The 22735-nt window shown below is 38.0% G+C and overlaps 1 protein-coding gene across 1 annotated transcript; it reads right to left on the reverse strand.

Moving 5' to 3' along the window:
• Nucleotides 1-2489: 2489 nt before the first annotated feature.
• Nucleotides 2490-22429, reverse strand: LOC150099117 (EF-hand calcium-binding domain-containing protein 6-like). Its single transcript, XM_090404491.1, has 2 exons — nucleotides 21909-22429; nucleotides 2490-2765 (listed from the first exon to the last, which is right to left on the reverse strand). The coding sequence occupies exons 1-2, from the start codon at nucleotides 22011-22013 to the stop codon at nucleotides 2490-2492; spliced, it is 381 nt and encodes a 126-aa protein (XP_090260617.1). The 5' UTR covers nucleotides 22014-22429.
• Between the last annotated feature and the right edge of the window lie 306 nt (nucleotides 22430-22735).

Raw genomic sequence — 22735 nt, forward strand, 5'->3', positions numbered from 1 at the left:
CCTCCATAATTTAAACGTGTATCTGCTTTCTATTCCAAATCATAAGTTATACAAATTCTCACGAGTTGATTTGTCTGAAATTCTGGTTGTAATCTTCAGAAACATTGATTTTGGCTGCCAGTGTAGTAACCATCTGACCTCTGCAGAATAATGGTTATTTTATTCCTATATTTTGTTCCATTTTATTTTTATTACTATTCTTTTTTTCCTTATTGAATCTTAATATCAATTTTCAGAATCCCCATTTGTCATTTCTTTCTAAAACTGCTGCTTGCTCTCAAGTGCATTTACTCCTCCTCTCCAAAGATTTAATCATTCTGTTCACTCTCCCCCCCCCCCCCAAACACTATTCTGATTCATAAAAGCATAATTAAACAGGAATTGCATGCAAAAAAGAGACTATGGAAGAGATATAAGGAGAATTAAGAATATAAGACACAGGCCAGAAGAGTGACTAGTATGATAAGGAAGGTGAAACTGGAATATGAGACGAGATTGGCTCTAAGATCCAAAGAAAATCCAAGGGCATTTTTTAGCTATGTGGCCAGTAGGAGGAGAAATGACTGTGGAAGAATGATATTGTGGAATAGAAATGGGAATAGAGTGACTGATGCAGAGGACATAGTGGAATTGTTCAATGAACACTTTATTGGAGTATTTCATCCTGGAAGAGTCAGTTTTAATACCTAGAGGGATAGGGCAGGTTTGAGGTTTAGAGGTACAGGAGGAGAGTGTGTTTCAAATACTGAGTACTCTGGATGTCAGTAAAACTATGGGACTGGATGATATTTCACCACGAGTTTTGAGAGAATGTGCTAGGGAACTGACAGTGTCTTTGACCTGGCTTTTCAGTGAAAGTCTGGCTGTGGGAAAGGTGCCCATGGAATGGAAGGAAGGTAAGATAGTACCATTGCATAAGGGTGGTAGCAGGCTGGAAGTGTCTAATTATAGGCCAGTTTGTGTGTCATCAGTAGTTAGTAAGATCTTGCAGAAGGTAGTTAGGGATCGTATACAGCATTGAGCAGATGAGGGTAATATTATCTGTGAGAGTCAACCTGGATTTGTGAAGGGGCACTCTTGTTTTAGCAATATGCTAGCCTTTTATAATAAAGTTACAAGAGCATTAGATGAGGGAAAGGCATATACTGCCATTTTCCTTGACTTAGCAAAGGCATTTGACAGGGTGCCAGATGATAAGCTGATATTCAAGTTGCAGCACATGGGTCTGGATGTCAGATTGGTCAACTGGATTTAGGATTGGCTGTCTGATAGGTATCAGAGAGTAATGTATGGTGGAGCAATATCAAAGAAGCAGAGGGTTACAAGTTGGGGCCTCCCCAGCGCTCAGTACTGGGATCTATATTGTCTAACCTTTATATCATTGACATTGTCCTTGGATTGCAAGGGGACATATTGCAAAGGTAGTGAAGATAACACAGAGGATTCATGATGCGAAGCTAGGAAGGATTATTAATAATAGTGCAGATGTGGTAGCTCTGCAAGAGGATCTGAATAAGCTAGATAGATGGGCCAGTAAATGGGGGTATCTGTTTAATGCAGCAAAATGTAAGGTCTTGAGGTTTGGGAAACATCGATGGGACACTGCATACTCTATGGGAGGAGTTATACTGGAGGAAGTAGGGGAGACAAGAGATCTGGGTTCATGATTGATAGAAATCTGAAATTTAAGGGACATATTGCAAAGGTAGTGAAGGTAACACAGAGGATTCATGCAATAATGAGAAAGACACTGACCTGCAAAGATAAAAGGGTTATCGTTCTTTTGTATAAGTCTCTGATCAGACCACACGTAGACTATTGTTCTCAGATTTGGTCCCCAGGATTTGAAGGGGATAAATTAACTGTGGAAAGGGTATAAAGGTGGATAACAAAGATTCAGGACTGTTCAATTATTAGGATCGGCTGAGGGAATGTGGACTGTAGAGTTTGGTGGATAGAAGAAGGAGAGGTGATATGATTGAGACTTTTAAACTGTTGAAAGGTGGTTACAGGGTTGACACTAGGGTGTTCTTTTGCTTGATTGAACAGAGGAAAGAAGTGATGACAAAAGTCCATGCCTGGAAGTTACGAAAGAAAACCGTGAGCAAGTGGGTGAGGAGTGGTTGAACCATGGAATGTATTGCCTGATGAAGTGGTGAGAGTGATAACGGTCAATGAGTTTAAGGAGTGGTATGATAGAGATTGAGTTTCTTAGTGGGCGACCTCCCCTCGATGAGTCTTGATATACTTTGTGTTTCTTAGGAGGGACCTCCCACGATGAATCTTTTGACCCCGTGGCGGCCTGGATGGTAATAATAATAATAATAATATATTAGAACATTGCACTTCCCAAAAATCTAAAAAAATTACTACACTACAATACTTCCGACATGGTAGAATAAAAATGGGCCAAATAAACTGAACAAATGTAACATTTATTAATTTTTACATTCTCAGAAATTCAGGGATAAAAAATCCCAGTTATAAAATTATGATTTGACAAATGCTCTTAGAAATTCGTTATACATAATTTTTCCTGTCAGATTGGGATCATAATACTCTAATAACTGGAAACTGTCCTCTTCTGATAATCTTATTCCAACATTAGCAAGACTGCTTTTAAAGTCAGAAAATTCTATTATGCCTGACATCTTTGGATCTTTACGTCTAAAATTCTGGCGCAATTCTCTCCAATGCCTCACCACTTTGCTTTTCATTTTTATCAACACCTTATTAAAAAAAGCTGATTCAGTTCCTAAAATATCCTGAAATAACAACATGAATACATACAATATATAAACTTACATACATTTATATATATATATATATATATACACACACACACACACACACACACACAAGCACACTGCTTGGAAAGAAGTAAAGTACACCAAATATTGTCAATGGACATCACAATGTGAACAACAAACAGCCATGACACCCACCTTATTAAGATGTAGGAATTTTTTTTTTTTTTTTTGATGCAATGACTGCAACAATCCCACCAGGCATACTCTCCACATGCATACAATAGCAATCAGTGGGAATTTTGGACCATTCTCCCTGTAAGTATGTAATGAGATCCTGGACTGTTGTGTGGGTGGGGGGGGGGGGGAATGCCCCTTGACGTCACCAGATGCTCCAGTTCATCCTGAAGATGTTCAGTAGGGTTGAGGTCAAGCCTCTGTGGAGGCCAGCCAAGTGTAGTGACATTCATGTCCACACAACCACCCAGTTACAGCAGCCTTAATGACAATGAACACTGTCTTGCTAAAAGAAACAGTGGTCAGTTCTATATAAATGCCACATAGCATTGTGTTGTCTAGAATGTTCAGATACTTCTTGGAGTTCAATGGTCATTGCACCACAGAGGTCCGAGGCCAAACCAGGAAATACAGGACCATACTATCACACTGCCATCTATGAATTTCATAGTTGGGATTATGCGCTCTGTTAGGTGATGTTTGCTGGGCATCCCCAGCCATCCATCTACTCGATGGAGGGTGTAGCGTGATTTGATACTCCATAATTCCGCTTTTGAATCTTCCACATGAAAACGACTCTGCATGCTGGTTTGAGTAATGGGGATGGCATATTGCATTCCTACCATGGAAACCCATGTAAGCCTCAAATGTTGCAGTTGATGCCCAGGACTGCACATACATCATGTTGGCCAACAGGTGGCTGTTTTTTCACATTATCCTTTGTAGCACCCTATGGTCATGTTCAGTGAGTGTGATGGGTCATCTACTGAGGGCAGCACTTGCAGTTGATCTGTGTGATTCCATCTAAGGGTGATATCACTGATTGTTGACCTCAGATGGCCCAATTTGTGAACAAATTGCTGAACAGATAGATCTGTAGCATGGCATCCTATCACAACACTTCTTTCAAAGTCCATCAGTTCCCTTCTCGCAGCCATCTCACCACAGTTGCACTGATTTGGGAGCATCATAGCCCTCCAATTTATACTGGATACAAGCACGTGCATTGTTGCAATGCGCCTGGTCCACTGGGATGTCGACTTCTTTCCCTGCAGTATACAAACACGAGGGTCATTTCAAAGGTTGTGTATACTGTACACATATTCTTAAATCAAATACTAACAACATGACATTTACAGACATTCAATATAGTCGCTCTCTATTCTGTCCTATCTTGGCTGGCTGCTCAGAGTGTGGTAAGTCTTGTATTCCTGTCAGCAAACATTTTTGTTGACATGTCATCAGTAGTTGTTAAGATCTTGGAGAAAGTAGTGAGGGACCGTATACAGCACTGGGCAGATGAGGTTAATGTTATCTGTGAGAGTCAACATGGATTTGTGAAAGGGTGCTCTTGTTTTAGCAATATGCTAGCCTTTTATAATAAAGTTACAAGAACATTAGATGAGGGAAAAGCATATACTGAATTTTCTTAGAATTAGCTAAGGCATTTGACAGGGTGCCACATGATAAGCTGATATTTACGTTGCAACACATGGGTCTGGATGTCAGATTGGTCAACTGGATTCAGGATTGGCTCTCTGATAGGTATCAGAGAGTTGTGTATGGTGGAGCAGTTTCAAGGAGACAGAAGGTTACAAGTGGGGTCCCACAGGGCTCAGTACTAGGACCTATATTGTTTAACCTTTATATCAATGACATTGCCAGTGGATTGCAAGGGGATATTCAGTTGTTTGCAGATGATGCAAAGCTGGGAAGGATTATTAGTAATAGTGCAGATGTGATAGCCCTCCAAGAGGATTTGAATAAGCTAGATATATGGGCAAATGAATGGGGGTTTCAGTTTAATGCAGCAAAATGTAAGGTCTTGAGGTTGGGAAAACATCGATGGGATGCTGCATACTCTATGGGAGGAGTTATACTGGAGGAAGTTGGGGAGACAAGAGATCTGGGGTTGATGATTGATAGAAACCTGAAGTTTAGGGGACATATTGCAAAGGTGGTGAAGGTAACACAGAGGATTGCTGCAATTATGAGAAGGACACTGACCTGCAGAGATAAGAGGGTTATCATTCTGTTGTATAAGTCTCTGATCAGACCACACTTGGATTATTGTTCTCAGATTTGGTCCCCAGGATTTGGGGACCAAATCTGATTTGGATGACAAAGATGGTCTCAGGACTGTACAAGGATAGTTATGAGAATCGGCTGAGGGAATGTGGACTGCAGAGTTTGGCGGATAGAAGAAGTAGGAGAGGTGATATGATTGAGACTTTTAAACTGTTGAGAGGTGGTTACAGGGTTGACACTGGGGAGTTTTTTCACTTGATTGAACAGCGGGAAGGAGTGATGACAAGAGACCATCTCTGGAAGTTACGAAAGGAAACTGTGAGCAAGAGGGTGAGGAGTGGTTTCTTTGCATGGAGGGTGGTTGAGCCATGAAATGCCTGATAGAGTGGTGAGGACGAGAACAGTCAATAAGTTTAATGAGTGGTATGATAGACTTTGTGTTTCTTAGGGGGAACCTCCCCTCGATGATTCTTGATAGACTTTATGTTCTTAGGAAGGACCTCCCACGATAAGTCTTTTGACTCCATTGAGGCCTGAATAATAATAATAATAATGTTTAATAAGTTATTATTATTATATTACTATAGTACTGTAGTACTATACTATATTATATTACTATACGAGTGCTAAGAAATGCATAACAATTCTCGGTGTGACAAGGGGAATCTTTATTATTATTATTATGTTACACCTCCAGGGAGTCCAAAGACTCATCGAGGGAGAGTGTGCAAACAGCATTGAATGATTGAATCCCTTCCAACTACTAATTGCGCTCAAACTTGCTTAACTGTTTTGTGTAAGCCATTAGTAGCAGAGGCTCTAGCAATCGACCAATCTTTGCTGGCTATGTGGTTTTTCAATTGAAGTTGAATTAATCAATCAATTTCATATGGAGATTTCAGTTTAATTTTCTATTTCAGTTGCTTTAATATCATTTTTGGTCTTGGTAATTATCAGAACTTTTGAATCCCTCTGGTATTTACCCTTTTCCTAGTTTATAACAAGATGCATAGGCTTACTTGCCTTAATTAAATTAGATATGGGTTTTATAATATCCTGAAAAGAGTCCCCAAGGATAATGATGTCATCAGCAGAAGACAACAGGATATTCTCCCGTTCATTACCATCCTCACTTAGACTTATATGACTTTTCCAAGGCTAGGTTGAACAGGGCCAGTGCCCGAGCATCTTGGCGAAGTCCAGATTTTATTTCAAAACTTGATGAATATTCCTATAGGAAACATACCTTACGGAGAGTGTAGTGATTTTATAGTTGTATCATATTTACATACTTTGTGGTATTTTAAAAAGAGTCTCATTGCATTCCATAGTGCACTTCATGTATACTGTCATCTGCTTCTTTATAGTCCACAAATACTAGATGTAATTCTTTATCAAATTCATGATGCTTTCTAACAGTTGTTAAAGCATGAAAATATGGTAAATTGTGGACTTTCCCTTGCAGAAGCCACAGTAAAAGTCTCTGATGATGTTTGAAGTAAATACATTAACTCTTTTCTAGATCAGTGGGGATAGTATTTTGTAGCAAGTGCCCAAGAGGGAGCTACCTCTATAGTTACTGTCATCATGGAATGTTGGTTAGAAAAAAAAAATGCAATATAGTTGTATTCAAATTAACTAGGATTTTTTCATATGCCATATTAGCATGATAAGTTTATAAATCTCAGTTGAAGATTTCCTCAAAATTTTACATGTTCTGCTACAATTTAGTTTCACTAGCTGCCTAATTATTTTTAGTGCTTTAATAACATTCTTTATTTCATTTTATTTCTGGTGTAAAGATTTCATTTGGTAGTGATTGTGATGAGTTCAGTTGCCTCTCCAAATACTGTCTTAATTCCTAAACAGTTTTTTTTTTCCTTGGATAATTAAATCTGATTGGTTGTTATTATTTGAGTTTGTGGTTCATATCCTCTTTTTTTAAGTACCCCACTGCATCTGAAGAATCTCTTTGAGTTATTTGCATTATTTTAAATTTCTACAATTAATATTTTTTTCTGTTAGCCTTAATGCAATTTTTACTAGTTAATTTTCTAGTCCTACAGTTTTTTTTGGGATAATTCTTCTTCTTCTTCTTCTTCTTCTTATTATTATTATCACAAGACCCCATGGAGTCAAAGACTCATCTAGGAGGTCCTTTTGTCATACTCACAGCTCATTGTACCATGCATTAAACACACTCAAATTCTCTGCAGACACCACACTCTCAGGCAGGGTATTCCACTCATTCACAACTCTGCATGCAAAAAAAACCTGCTTCTCACTCCCCTGCTCACATCCTCTTGTTACAGCTTCCGGGGATGTCCTCTTGTTCTCCCCTGATCTCCTATTGTTTGCTGTGAAACGTCTCCAACATTGATCCTATAACAACTCCTTACTAACTTGAGGTCTCTATCATATCACTCCCTCTTCCTCCTATCTCCTAGACTCTGTAAATTGCATCTTCTCAACTTTTCCTCATATCCGACATTCCAGAGATCAGAAACTACCTTAGTAAGTCATCTCAGGTCCCTTACTAACATCTCTTTGTCTTTTTGAAAACCAAGTGACCAGATTTTTACACAAAAGTCCATGTATGGCCTAATCAAAGCCTTATACAATGGAACAAGAGATGGTAAGGGACCTGAGATGACTTACTAAGGTAGTTTCTGTGTGTCCCTTAATTCCAAGTATAAATTCTACATCCCATTTTTGTTTCCGAAATTTTAAAACCTTACATTTTGCAACATTGAACTCACATCCCCATTTCCATGATCATTCACTCAATTTATTCAAGTCTTCTTGTATTGCCACAACATCTTCTCTGCTCTTCATAGTTCATCCCAACTTTGCATCATCTGCAAGCAACTGAATATCCCCATCCAAATCTTTGCCAATTTCATTAACATACAGGTTAAACAGCAATGGCCCTAAATCAGACCTCTGAGGCACACCACTAGTGACTTTCCTCTTCTTGGATATTGCTCCCCAATATAAAACTTGCTAATGCCTATCAGACAACCAGTTTCCAATCCAATGCACTAATCTAATATCCAACCCCATCTGTTCTAGTTTGACTATCAACCTATCATGTGGTAATCTATCAAAAGCATTAGCATAATCTAAGTATCCTGCTGTGTGTCCCTCTGCTCTGTCCAAGGAAGCCATCACCTTTTTATAATAAATAAGCAGATTATTAAAATATGAGCTCACTTTAGCAAATCCATGCTGTCCAATAAAGATAATTCCATTGTTGTCAATGTCAACCTACTTCTAGATCCTGGTTATTGCCAGCTTCTCAAACAACTTAACCAGAACACCTGACACACACAGATAAGCATATAATTCAATGCCTGAGTTTTATTATCTCCCTTGTGAATGAGCACAATCTTGCCTTCCTTCCACTCCTTTGGAACTCATGTAAGACTCGTATTAAAAAGATATGTCAAGGTAGATGTCAACTCCATGGCACATTCCTTCAGAATATGTGGTGATGTATTATCAAGTTCCCACAGCCTTATTAACATAAAGTTTGCTGAATTCCCCATACACCTCTTACTCACTTACAGTCAATCTCTCCTCCTCATCATCTCTTAATCTCTCCATGATGTCACATTCACAAGAATGAAAGACCTTTATGAACTGATCATTAAGTATCTCAACTATATCTTCTGCAGTAGTTGTGCTTATACCATTTTCTCCAATGAATGTCATCTTTCCATAATCATTCCTTTTTTTTGCTTGGTACATATTAAAAGAATTCCCTAGGATTATTTTTGGCTGCATTAGCTAACTGCTGCTCATACTTCACTTATGCTATCCTTTCCAACCAAGTCACCCTGCTTGCCTGGTTTTTGTAATCCTCATTGAATTGGTTATTATCCCTTCTCTTATGCTGTCTCCATAATGCGTTTTTTTCTGTAATGCATGCTTAATTTCTTCATTCATCCATTTCACATCTACCTTATTTTACCTTCTGACCCTTGGAATACATTTAGACACTGCTTCTACTAGATAGTTCTTGAATATCCCCCAAGCTGCATTGATCTCTTTTCCAACTAACTCCTCATTCCATGCTACACCTGCAAGCTGTCTCCAGAGCTCTTCATGATCACTAGCCTTGTAGTTCCACATATCATATACTCTTTTCTCGCAGAGGTTTTCATGCTGCTGGCAGCCACTCAGTTAATCACTTCATTTTCATTCTCACCAACTCAAGAGTGATTTGACAAGCTGTCTCCAGAGCTCTTCATGATCACTAGCCTTGTAGTTCCACATATCATATACTCTTTTCTCGCAGAGGTTTTCATGCTGCTGGCAGCCACTCAGTTAATCACTTCATTTTCATTCTCACCAACTCAAGAGTGATTTGACACCTCCTTTATAATTACATCTTCTGATGATATGATCAAATCCAAGACACTCAGTCCTTGTGTGTCATCTGTTATACTGTCTGAGGTAGTTGTCCCTCAAAAACTCTAGAAACTCATTTTTTTTTTTTTACCTTTCATTTGCTATCTTATCATCCCATTCTATATGGCCATAGTTAAAATCACCCATAATAATCACCCTTTTCTTATTTGTTTGGCAAATTTGATTATACATTTCATAATCACTACTATCCACATTACCAGGTCTATAACAAACAACATCCAACTAAGTATTTCATTCTATTCACCTCTATCTCACACCATACTGCCTCAAAACTACTGTCACTATTTCCCTCTTGCATCTCTAATTTGTATGGACATAACTCTTTCTTTATCATCAATAGCACTCCACTTCCCTTTTTACCCTTTCTAACTTCACAAAATACATCATACCTTTCCATCTCATCAGAGGATGTAATCATAAATGAGGTGTCAAATCACTCACGAATTGATGAGAGTGACCATGAGGTGATTACCTGGGTAGTTGCCAGCAGTGTGAGGACCCCTATGAGAAAGGGATATATGTGGAACTACAAGAGGGGTGTGGTGATTATGAAGAGCTAAGGAGACAGCTTGCGGACATAGCATGGAATGAGGAGTTAGCTGTAAAAGAGATCGATGCAGATTTTCAAGGGGCTTTTCTTGGGGGATTTTCAAGAACTAGTAGAAGCAGTGTCTAAATATATTCCAAGGATCAGAAGGTTAAATAAGGTAGGTGTGAAATGGATGAAGAGATTAAGCATGTGATACAGAGAAAAAGGGCATTATGGAGGCAGCATAAGAGAAGTGGTCATAACCAATTCCATGAGGATTACAAAGACCAGGCAAGATGGGAGACTTGGTTGGTAAGGATAGCAAAAGTGAGGTTAATGAATCCAAAAATATTAGTTAATGAATCCAAAAAGAATCCTAAGGAGTTCTTTCAACATGTAGCCAGTAAAAAAAATTGATTATGGAATGTTGACATTGATTGGAGAAAATGGTATAAAGGCTGTTGTGGAAGATGTAGTGGAGATACTTAATGAACAGTTCATAAAGATCTTTCAGTCTTGTGAATGTGACTTCATGGAGAGATTGAGAGCAGTTGATGATGGGGAGGAGAGACTGACTGTAAGTGAGCAAGAGATGTATGGGGGAGTTGAGCAAACTAGATGATAATAAGGCTGTGGAACATGATCCAGGGAGTTGACAACTGCCTTGACATATGTTTTTAATATGAGTCTCGCATTGGGTGAAGATCCTAAGAAGTAGAAGGAGGACAAGATTGTGCCACTTCATAAAGCAGGTGATAGAACTCAAGCATCAAATTAGGGCCTATCTGTGTATCAGGTGTTGTGTTGTGTTTAAGTTGTTGGAGAAGCTTGTGAGATCTAGGATCCAGAATTGGGTTGAAAACAATGGTATTATCTTTGATGGACAGCATGGATTTGCTAAAAGGAGGTCATGTTTTAGTAATCTATTTACTTGTTACAATAAGTGATTGTTTCCTTGGACAGAGGAGAGGTATACACAGTAACATACTTAGATTTTGGAAAGGCTTTTGATAGATTACCACATGATAAGTTGATAATAAAACTAGAGTGGATGGGGTTGGATATTAGATTAGAGCATTGGATGAGAGAGTAGCTATCTGATAGGTATCATCAGGTTGTGTATGGGGAGCAATATCCAGGAAAAGGAAAGTCGCTAGTGGTGTGCCTAAGGGGCCTGTTTTAGGGCCATTACTGTTTAACTGGTATATTAATGATATTGGCAAAGATTTGGATGGAAATATTCAGTTGTTTGCAGATGATGCAAAGTTGGGATGTCGTGGCCTTACAAGAAGACTTAAATAAATTGAGTGATTGGGCACAGGAATTTGGATGTGAGTTCAATGTTGCAAAATGTTAGATTTTAAAATTTGGGAAACAAAGATGGGACACAGAATTTATGCTTTGTGAGGATATACTGTCAGGGGTGGAGAAACTCCACCTCCGACAGTAAGATCTTGGGGCGATAGTAAATAAGAATCTGAAATTTAGGGAACATATTGCAAAAATTGTGAAGACAGTACAAAGACTTCTGGGAATGATGCAGAGAATACTGACTTTAAGAAGTAGGAAGATTGTTATTTCCATTGTATGAGGCTTTGATTTGGCTGCATGTAGACTACTGTGCCCAGATTTGGTCACCTGGCTTTCAGAAGGATGAAGAGATGTTGGAAAGGGTCCAGAGGTGACTGACTAAGGTAGTTTCTGACCTCTGTAATGTCGAATATGAGGAAAGATTGAGGAGATGGAATTTACAGTCTGGTGGATAGGAGGAAGAGGGAGATAGAGACCTACAAGTTAGTAAGTGGTTGTTACAGAATCAATGTTGGAGAGGTTCTACAGAAAACAGTGGGAGATTAGGGAAAACCAGAGGTCATCCCTGAAACTCTAAAAGAGGATGTGAGCAGGGGAGTGAGAAGCAGATTTTTTTGCAGAGCTGTGAATGATTGGAATGCCTTGCCTGAGAGTTTGGTGTTTGCAGAGAAGTTGAGTGTGTTTAAAGCACAGTATGATGAGCTATGTGTATGATAATAGGTCCTCCTAAATGAGTCTTTGGCTCCATGGGGTATTTGTTGATAATAATAATAATCTCTATTCCTCTCAGTATGTCATCCTCATCCAACCAAGTCTCACTTATACCAATAATTTTTGCGTGAACAGACCCAATTAATGCAACCATTTCCTTTGCCTTGTTTCTTACTCTTTTAGTATTTGTATACAAACATAGTAAGTTATTCCTGGATTTATAACTAATTCAAATGACACCACTTATTTGATATGACTTTTCCATGCTTAACTCTAGCTATTTCTTTTTCTCCTTGTTCATCTTATTCATAATACACAGTCATGTTAATTTTCATCTGAGGCACAATGAGCATAAGACACAGCTCAGCATGAACATGTTAACTACTCTTCTGTTCGTCATTTTAGTTACCATTATCAATAAACAAATAGATGTTCCCCTTCAAATCATTCCCAATATCATTATTGTATAAATTAACGTGGCAGTGACCAAAGCATGCAGCCCTGTGGCATACCACAGGGCTGTCTCCTCCAAATGACTGCATTATGAACAAGTGTGTCCATATATTTCCTGCAGTTAAAATTTTGAAATAGGATGTTAAGACATTTTATTAGTTTTGATACTGTATTTAGCAGTATAATAAAATTTTTGCTTTGTTTTGCTTGTACCTATGTCGTATAGTGCCCTCTGTATAGTGTTTTATTCTATACAGTGTCATTTCATTCTATTTGTCTTTAATTGCACTGATTATTCTGTCACTAAATACATAGACTAATTGTTACTGTTCTGATTCATCTAGGATTACATCCAGTGATATAACAAAAGTTCTGTTTTGTTTTGCTTGTATCCGTTCAATATGGTTTAGGTCTGTGATGGGAGGTTTTTTGATTATACAAAGATATTTTCATTCCATTCTTCAGAAAGAATAGATGTAGTGAATAAAAAAGGAATTCAAACATGAATCATGTATATTTTACAAGAAATGAACTGCATCTGGTGATTGCCAACAAAATATTAGCATATCTGGGATTTATTAATATGTAAAAAAAGCATATACTGATCATAATAATCATTACTGAATAAAAGAAAATTCTTCTTAGAAAACATCATCATCATCATCATCATCAAATTCCTGCCATGTACCCTCAAGGGGTGTAGAGGATATGACAGTACTACATGAAAAAATTACATCATTATTAACTTCCTATCTACAATTTTCCGCCAAATCAGTCTGTTACTTGTCAATACTCCAACATTATCAGATCTTATATTTCTATCATCTAAGGCACTTTGTACCGTATCAATCCACCTATATCTTGGTCTTCCTCTGGGTCGTTTTCCTGCCAACCTGGCAGAGAACACTTGTTTTGCTAATCTTTCCTCTCCCATTCTATTTAAGTGACCATACCACCTGAGATTAGCTCTGCTAACGCATTCCTGGATGCTGACAATGTCAAGTTCTTTCCTAATATCCTCATTTTTAATATGATATTGCCATTGATGCCATCTGTTCACGCCTCTAATCTTTCTCAGGACTCTCATATCTGCGGTCTCTAGTCTTTGGTCAAGTGTTTTACTTCTGACCCAGCTCTCAGATCCATAAGTTAAAACTGGTTTGAACACTGTCTTGTATACAGCTAATGTAGTGTTCCGACTAATTTCTCTCTTATTCCATATGAATTTATTCAATTGACTTCCCACCATACCAGCTTTGCTGATTCTCTTGTCTATTTCTATATTTAATTTACCACCTTCAGTAAAAATCGTGTCTAAGTAGCTGAAATGTTTTACTTGTTCCACAGGTTCTCCATTCACAACACAGTTGACATTTTCAATGATTCTGCCTATTTTCATTGTCTCTGTCTTTTTATTGCTGACCTTCACACCATATCTATTACAACAGCTATTCAATTTAGTCAGAGAATCTTGCAGACTTGTAGCGGATTTATTTAGAAGTATAACATCATCCGCATAAAGCAAAGAGCTGACATTAACATCTCCAATTTTGATATCAGGTTTAATACCACATTCCTTCATAATGTGATCCATATAGATAATGAATAACAGAGGAGATAATGTACATCCTTGTCTCACACTAGATTTAAAATTAAACCATCCTCCTGTACTTCTTTCAATTCTAACTGCTGACTTACAACTCAAATAAAGACTAAGTATTGCTTGATATAATGCCCCATTGACACCATATAACTGCAGCGTATTGAATAGCTTCTCTCTTGGCACTTTGTCATATGCCTTTTCCAAATCGACAAAACTTAAATACAGATCTTTGTTATATTCCCATGTTTTCTCGACTATTTGTCGTAAAGTGAAGATCTGATCCTGACAGCCTCTATTTGACTTGAATCCAGCTTGTTCTTCACCAAGCTTTTCTTCCACAATTCTTCTCAACCGTTTCTCAAGTATACTTGCATAGATCTTGCCAGGAACACTCAGTAGGGAAATACCTCTATAATTCTCACATGCAGTTTTATTTCCATTTTTATATATGGGCACTATGAGAGCTCTACTCCAATCATCGGGAATTCGTCCCTCTGTCCAGGCTTTCTGAACTATGCAGTGCAGCCACTGTAAGACTCTTATACCACCATACTTCAGCATTTCTGGTCGAATATCATCTACTCCTGCTGCCTTTCCACATTTCAAGCCTTTGATGGCTTTTTCTACTTCAAGTATGGATATGTATTCCTGACTGCATGCCTGGTCAGTGTTTTTTATCACTGTGCTGTCATCACTGCTTGTTTCATTTAGCAGTTTTTCAAAGTAATTACTCCATACTTCAAGGATATCTTTTTCTCCTGTTTTCATGTCACCTTTATCATCTCTAATTCCTTTTACAGCACTCTTTTATCCATTCCTAAGCTTCTTCAACAACCACCATAATATTTTGCCACCTTCTTGATATTTATTTTCTATATTCTTGCCAAAGTCCTCCCATGACTTTTGTTTAGCTAGTTTTACACACTGTTTAGCTTTCTTACATTTGTCTCTGTATTCTGTAAGAGTAAAAGCTGACTTATTTGCCAGGAACTTTTGATATGCTTTCTTCTTTTCCTTCACTGCCTCTTTAACTTCCTGTGTCCACCAGGGAGTTCTGATTTTTTTATCCTTGCACACAACCTCACCACATGCCTCTCAGGCAGAATCCATCAATGTTTTCTTCAGAGTTTGCCACTGAATCTCCAAGGTTTGATTCCTGTTCTCAAACTCTTTCATTTTCTTTTCAATAATCTTTCTGTATTTTAGTCTACAGTTCACATCTGAGAGATGCTCAACTTTTATTCGCTTTAAAACTTTCTTACATGTTACTCTTTTCAATATGAAATTCAATTTTATCCTGCTCAAGACTAAATAGTGATCACTTCCAATTTCAAATCCTCTGTACACTCTGTTGTCCTGCACCAGGGAGAAAACATCACTATCAACAATAACATAGTCAATGAGACTTTTCTTATTCCTAGCCTCTTCTCTCCATGTGAATTTGTGCACATTTTTATGTTGGAACATGGTGTTAGTAATAACCAGTCCATGTCCTGAGCAGAAATCCAACAAATATTTGCCATTATTATTAGCTTTGCTCTTTTCTCCAAATTTTCCCAAAATATTTTTGTATGTCTCACAATCATTTCCTACTCTGCTATTTAGATCCCCTACAAGGACCAACTTTTCCTTTTTCGTTGTGTCAGTTGCTTTTTCTAACGCCTCAAAAAATTCCTCCACTTCTACCTTAGTAGAACCTTCTGTGGGACCATAGGCACAAATGAGTCTCATTGTCCAGTTCCCCATTCTCATATTTGCCCACATTACTCTACTTGAGACTGACTGATATTCAAGAAGATTAACCTCGTATTTTGTGTTGAATACTATGGCTACTCCTTCTTTTCCTTGATTGTCATTGCCTGAATATAACATTTTGTATTTATTGCTTAGAAAGATCTCACCAGTTTTGGTCTTTTTTGTTTCAATCACCCCTATTATGTCGATCTGGTACTTATCTAATTCCTCAGCTAGCTCCATTTCTTTGCCATTCATGCTTCTTACGTTGATAGTACCGATCTTTAACTCTGGTGATGTTGAGTTGGGGTTTGTTTTCAGATTTGTTCCAGTAGCTGACTTTTCGCTGTTCGCCCTGGTTCCCTGGCGAAAACAACGTGGGCCTTGTTTAACTGGGCGACGCCCCAGCCGGCATGAAATTTTGTCGTGTTGTACCATCATTTTTTATTTTGGTTTAACCAATAAGAATACAATTTGGTCGGCTAAATCCCAAATTGCCAGTCCATCCTCGTTCGTTCAGTATCAAAGTAGATACCCAACAGGGTACACCACGAGAAGGTGAGGATTGGACATTAGGTCAGAAGTCCTGGTCGGTTCTCTGCATTCCTTTAAAGGCTATGTGGAGGTCTCCTGTCAGTTATACAGCTTTGACCCTTAAGCACCCCTTTATGTTTTCTTAGAAAACATAAAGGTATAATAAAAATTAAAAATTAAAAATATAGAAATAAGCACACATAACAAGCAGAATATATAGGTGAATCATCAGATCAACATTGTTAGTTCAATGAATTGTGTAGCACTCCCTATGTTCATTTGCTGAGCTAATAATTTATACAGGCATGATTCGTTATTTATTGGTTAGTTATTTATATTTCATGAACACATCTCTCTCCCTCTCCTTATACGTTTTTAAAAAATTATGCCTATCATAAATGCATGTCTAAAAATTATACAGTGACATTTAATTCATTCTTCCCTACATCAGCTTACTGAAAAACATTTATAATACCCCAACTCCTACACTATCTTGAAGACACTCACCAAATGAATGACCATCAGTATGGATTTGGTTGGTAAGGGTAGGAAAAGTGAAGTATGAGTAACAGTTAGCTAACGAAACAAACAAAGATCAGGGGAGAACCAGATGGCATCCCTGGAAGCTGTATAAGTAAGGTATGAGCAGGGGAGTGAGAAGCAGGTTTTTTGCATGCAGAGTTGTGAATGATTGGAATGCTTTACATTAGAGGGTGGTATCTGCAGAGAATTTGAGTGTGTTTAAGGCATGGTATGATGAGCTGTGTGTATGACAAAAGGACGTCCTAGATGAGTCTTTGACTTCTAGGAGTCAAAGACTCATCTAGGTGGTCTTGGGATAATGGGGTCTTGGGATAATAATAATAATAATAATAATATCCCTTCTGCATAGCCGAAGTATGTTTTACAATGTTTTCAATATGTATGAATGAATGCTGCTAAGAAGGGGGTTAGGTCTAGATTTTTCTCTCATATAATGATGCGTGATTGAAATGGATTGCCATTTGATGTTGTGAGTGCAAGCAGTATGAATGAATTCAAGAATAAGTATGATAGTATGATAGTATGTGGAGTCCCTGACTCCCTGTAGGTCTCTCTTTATAATAATAATAATAATATAGCATGCCACTTTCCATTTATGTAAAGCAAATAATCACTTCTATATATATAACTTGAAATTAGACAGAGTTACATTTGAGATGCTCTGTATCATTAAAACAGTTTAGAACTATTATCATTATTATTACAGATATCTCTATGGAGTCAGTAGACTCATCGCAGTAGACCCAAGCTATCAAAACAATATCTATCATACCTCTTCTTGAATTCATTTACAGACGAAGAACTCACAACTGAGTCAGGCAACGTATTCCACTCATTCACCACCCTCCAAGCAAAAAATCTAGTTCTCACACCCTTGTTAACCACACTTTTCCTTAATTTCCAGGGATGACCTCTTGTTCTTCCATCACTATCACATAGCTGAAACATTTCCCCTGCATCAATCCTATAAAAACCTTTCAGTAATTTAAATGTTTCTATCATATCCCCTCTTCTCCGCCTATCAACCAACCTCTGCAATCCACAAGCTCTCAATCTATCAATGTAGGGAGCATTTTTTACATCACTCACCAACTTAGTCACTCTCCTCTGAACCCTCTTCACAACCTCCTCATCTCCAAGGAATCCAGGTGACCAGATTTGAGGACAATAATCCAAATGTGGAAGTGTCAATGCCTTATAAAGGGAGAATAATAACCTCTTTATCTCTGGATGTTAGTGTGTTCTTCAAAAACCAAGCAATCCTACGTGCAATCTTGGACATCTCAGCAATGTGCTCTCTGAACTTCATCTCCCTACTACCACCCTCAAGTCCCTAGCCTCAACAATCTCTTGGAGTACCGTTCCATCAATGTGGTACACAGCTGGTAATCTTTTAATCCCAAAATGCATAACTTCACAATTTTCCACATTGAACTGGCATCCATTACCTTTTGTCCATTTTGCCAGCTTATTTAAATCATCCTGCAAACTCTCAACATCAGCTTGATTTTTTTATTGCACTACCCAACTTTGCATCATCAGCAAACAACTGAATATCTCCCTTCAAGCCATTTCCTATATCATTTATGTACAAATGAAACAATAACAGCCCAAGCACAGAGCTCTGAGACACACCACTGGTCACCTGTCTCATCCTGGACTCTGCTCCGCCATACACTACTTTCTAGTATTTCTCCATGAGCCATTCTCTTATCCATATCACCAGTTTAGTATCCATCCCCATGCTCTAACTTGTGCAAAAGCATTCCATGTGGTATCCTGTTAAAAGCCATACCAAAATCCAGAAGTATCACTGTGTATCCATTCCCCTTGTCCAACTCAGATGTCATTCTGTTGTAAAAAGTTAATAAATTATTAAGGCATGATCGACCTTTAACAAAACCATGTTGGCCCTATAGATATCATATTCTGATCTGCCCATGCTTGAATTCTGTCCATAACCAACTTTTCCAATACTTTTACCACCACACCCGAGATGGTGATTGGTCTGTAATTAACTACCGCAGTCTTAGAGCCACCTTTATGCAAAGGAACCACTTCACCTTCCTTCCACCCCCTAGGGACCATACCAGAGTTCAAACTTAAGTTAAATAACCAAGTAAGAGGTGTTGACAATTCCTTTGCACATTCACACAAGACCCTAGCTGATATTCCATCTAAACCTACAGCAGTGTTTGCATTTAAATTCTGCAATATACTAAGTACCTCTGATTTATTAACTTCAATTCTCACATTAGTTATTGCTACAGGTAAAGAGATATCCTCACTTGGGTGATAGATTTTTGAAAAGTGATCACTCAGTAACTCTACTATTACATCTGAATTGGTCACCTCAGTACCATCAGCACACATTCAGGTTATCCTTCCAAAGTCATTCTTCCTTTTACTTGCCACATAGCAGAAGAACTCTTTGGAATTACCCTTGATCTCCTTGGCTAAGGTCTTTTCATAATCTGATTTAGTTTTTCTTACTTTGCTGGTAACATTTCTAGCTTGAGCCTTGTACTGCTCATGGGCGTACTGATTGCCTTTCTCCTTGTAAATTCTCCATAACATTTTCTTTTTTTCCAGATCAAGCCTCATGCTACTACTACTCATCCATCTAACGCCTACCTTCCTGACCACGGGAATATATTCTGATATTGCCTTCCTCAGACACCTGCTGATTATATCCCATGCACTGCTAGCATCTTTCCCCTGCAATATATTCTGCCGTGGAATGGCTGTAAGCTCACTCTGAAGCTTGTTATAATTACCTAACTCGTAGTTCCATATATACCCATTCTTAAGAGAGAAATCCACAAATTTTGCAATCTCCCAAGTCAATACCACATGATCTCTCTCAACAATTGGAGGTAACGAGGACACTTTATTTAAGCATATGTCCTCTGAACCTATGACTAGATCCAACACTCTCACTCCACGAGTCGCTTCAGTTATTATTACTATTATTACTATTATTACTATCCCCAAGATCTCATGAAGTCAAAGACTCATCTGGGAGGTCCTTTTATCACACACACACACACACAGCTCATCATATCGTGCCTTGAACACATTCAAACTCTTTACAGACACCACACTCTCAGGCAAGGCATTCCAATCATTTACAACTCTGCTCGAAAAAACCTGCCTCTCACTCCCTTACTCACACCCTCTTTATACAGTTTCCAGGGATGACCTCTGGTTCTCCCTCGATTTCCCTGTATATTCTGTAGAACTTTTCCAGCATTGATCTTATAACAACCCCTTACTAACTTGTAGGTCTCTATGATATCTCCCCTCTTCCTCCTGTCCACCAGACTCTGCAAATTACATCTTCTCAATCTTTCCTCATACTCAACATTCCAGAGGTCAAAAACTACCTTAGTCAGTCTCCTTTGGACCCTTTCCAACATCTCTCTTCATCCTTCTGAAAACCAGGTGACCAAATCTGGGCACAATAGTGCATGTGTGGCCTAATCATAGAATCTCCCTACTTCTACAAGTCAGTGTCCTCTGCATCATTTCCAGAAGTCTTTGTGTTGTCTTCACAATTTTTTCTCTGTGTTCCCTAAATTTCAGATCCTTATCCACTATCACCCCCAGATCTCTTATTTCATCCACCTCCAACAATATATCCTTACCAAGCATAAATTCTGCATCCCATCTTTGTTTTCCAAATTTTAAAACCTTATTTTGCAACATTGAACTCACATCCCCATTTCTGTGCCCAATCACTCAATTTATTCAAGTGTTTTTGTAAGGCCACAACATCTTCACTACTCTTCATGGTTCATCCCAACTTTGCACCATCTGCAAATAACTGAATATCCCCATCCAAATCTTCACCAATATCATTAATATACAAGCTAAACAGTAATGGCCTTAAAACAGACCCCTGAGGCACTCCACTAGTGACTTTCCTTTTCCTGGATATCGCATACACAACTTGTTGATACCTATCAGATAGTTATGTGCTGTTTCAAGTAATTACCTCTTAGAAGGTGCATGAATTCAATTTCCTTTTCGCCATGTGATATTTCCTCCTTCCAGTTGATATCACCATAATGAAAATCCCACATAATAATCACTAACCCTGCACTCACTGTACTAATTTGCTGATGCATGTGTTGCAACACAACCAACTGTATATTTAATTGTGTTGGTCACTATTTCATCTTTGTTTCTTTCCAGACCGCCTCAAATGAACTATTATTCACACATAAAGTTGCCTTTAATTATTATCCTTTATGTGCGTTGTTAATTCCTTAAGCTAATTACCAGTTATCCTCTTGATATACTACTTTCTTTGGCTGTAGCTCATCAGCTATCATCAACAGTACCCCTCCCCCATTCTATCTTCTCTATCCTCCCTGGAAATACCCATCGCATTCAATTCCAGCCACATCTTCTGCTGACAGCCAAGTTTCACTAATGCCTACAACTTTTTGTGAGATTGCACTGACTAATGCCAAAAATTCTCTCCTCTTATTTCAAATGCTTCTTGCATTAGTATACAAATATTGCAGATTCCCTTTATTTCTTCCAAACTTCTACCAAAAAAAAACTGAAACCAGAATGCCATATACATTGAAGAAAACTTTATAAAAATGCACATATCCAATGATGATGAGACATAATACATGGTCATGTGATTATAGCTTGATGTGAAACATGGACAAGATATATCCTGCCATGGAACATGTTAACTACTTCCCTTTTTCAGTTTAGTGTTATGAGCAAATGAATGAATATGTATTCCACTTCATACCATTTTCAATATGCTTATTGTTCAAATTAAGAAGCAATGGCTAAAGTAAACATCCATGTGGCATGACACCTGGATGGGTACTGGCTACCTCTTTTCTCCCTGATTCTACACTATCACATACTACTTTTTGATATCTGTCCATGAAAATCAGCTTCTAGTAGTTTTACATCTATTCCCATTGGCTTCAATTTACATAATACATTGTCATTTAGTATCCATTTAATATCAAAATACATTATAAGTAACTGAAAAATTATAATAATGTATTACCTGAGGCTTTCGATCTGGTAGTCTTTTCCTAGCCCATGGATCATTAGTAGGCTTCTTATCAATTTGTAAAATAAATTTTGAGAGAAAATCCCAATAATTAACCATTTCATTTCTTGTAAGTCTATACCTAGAGGCTAAGTAGTTTTCCTGTGGTTCTGTCAGAGTGACTCCGGACTTATTAATTATTTCTAAAACAAATTACATTTATCAGTCTATAAAAATTTGAAAAGTAAATATAAGATCATCAATATTATTATTATTATTATTAATATTATCAGCACCATCTTCAGACTTCCCTTGCTCACACCTTTCTTACTCAACTTCCAGGAATAAGCTTTTGTTTTTCTCCCATCTCTTGGCATTCTATGAAAAACTTCCTCAATGCTAACCTGATAAATACCTTTTATCAACTCATATCTCTATCACATGCCTACCTACTTATCTTCAGATTTCTGCTTTCATAGAAGTTTGAAGATTGTTATTATTCTTCAGGCCTTCACGGAGTCAAAGGTCATCATGATGATCTCTCTCTCTCTCTCTCTCTCTCTCTCTCTCTCTCTCTCTCTCACACACACACACACACACACACACACACACACACACACACACACACACACACACACACACACACACACACACACACACACACACACATCATCCATCATTGCTTAAATACATTCACATTGTGTGTGGGCAGCACACTCCAGCAATGCATACCAATAATTTGCTACTCTACGTGCAACAAAATCTTCTCACTCCCTTGCCAAAAGATCATCAACTTATGAACTTTCAGGGATGATCTCTTGTTCTTCCTCCATCTCTTACCA

The sequence above is a fragment of the Typopeltis vanoorti genome, chromosome 14 (assembly GCF_054136105.1).
Source record: "Typopeltis vanoorti isolate ZY-2024b chromosome 14, IOZ_Tvanoo_1.0, whole genome shotgun sequence".
Taxonomy (NCBI): Eukaryota; Metazoa; Arthropoda; class Arachnida; order Uropygi; family Thelyphonidae; genus Typopeltis; species Typopeltis vanoorti.

Excerpts from the sequence above, each read along its gene's own strand:
- LOC150099117 (XM_090404491.1), bottom strand. The coding sequence starts at position 22,013 with ATGGTTAATTATTGGGATTTTCTCTCAAAATTTATTTTACAAATTGAT. Across the intron at positions 2,766-21,908 it reads TACCAGATCGAAAGCCTCAG|GATATTTTAGGAACTGAATC; the intron begins GTAATACATTAT and ends TTGTTATTTCAG.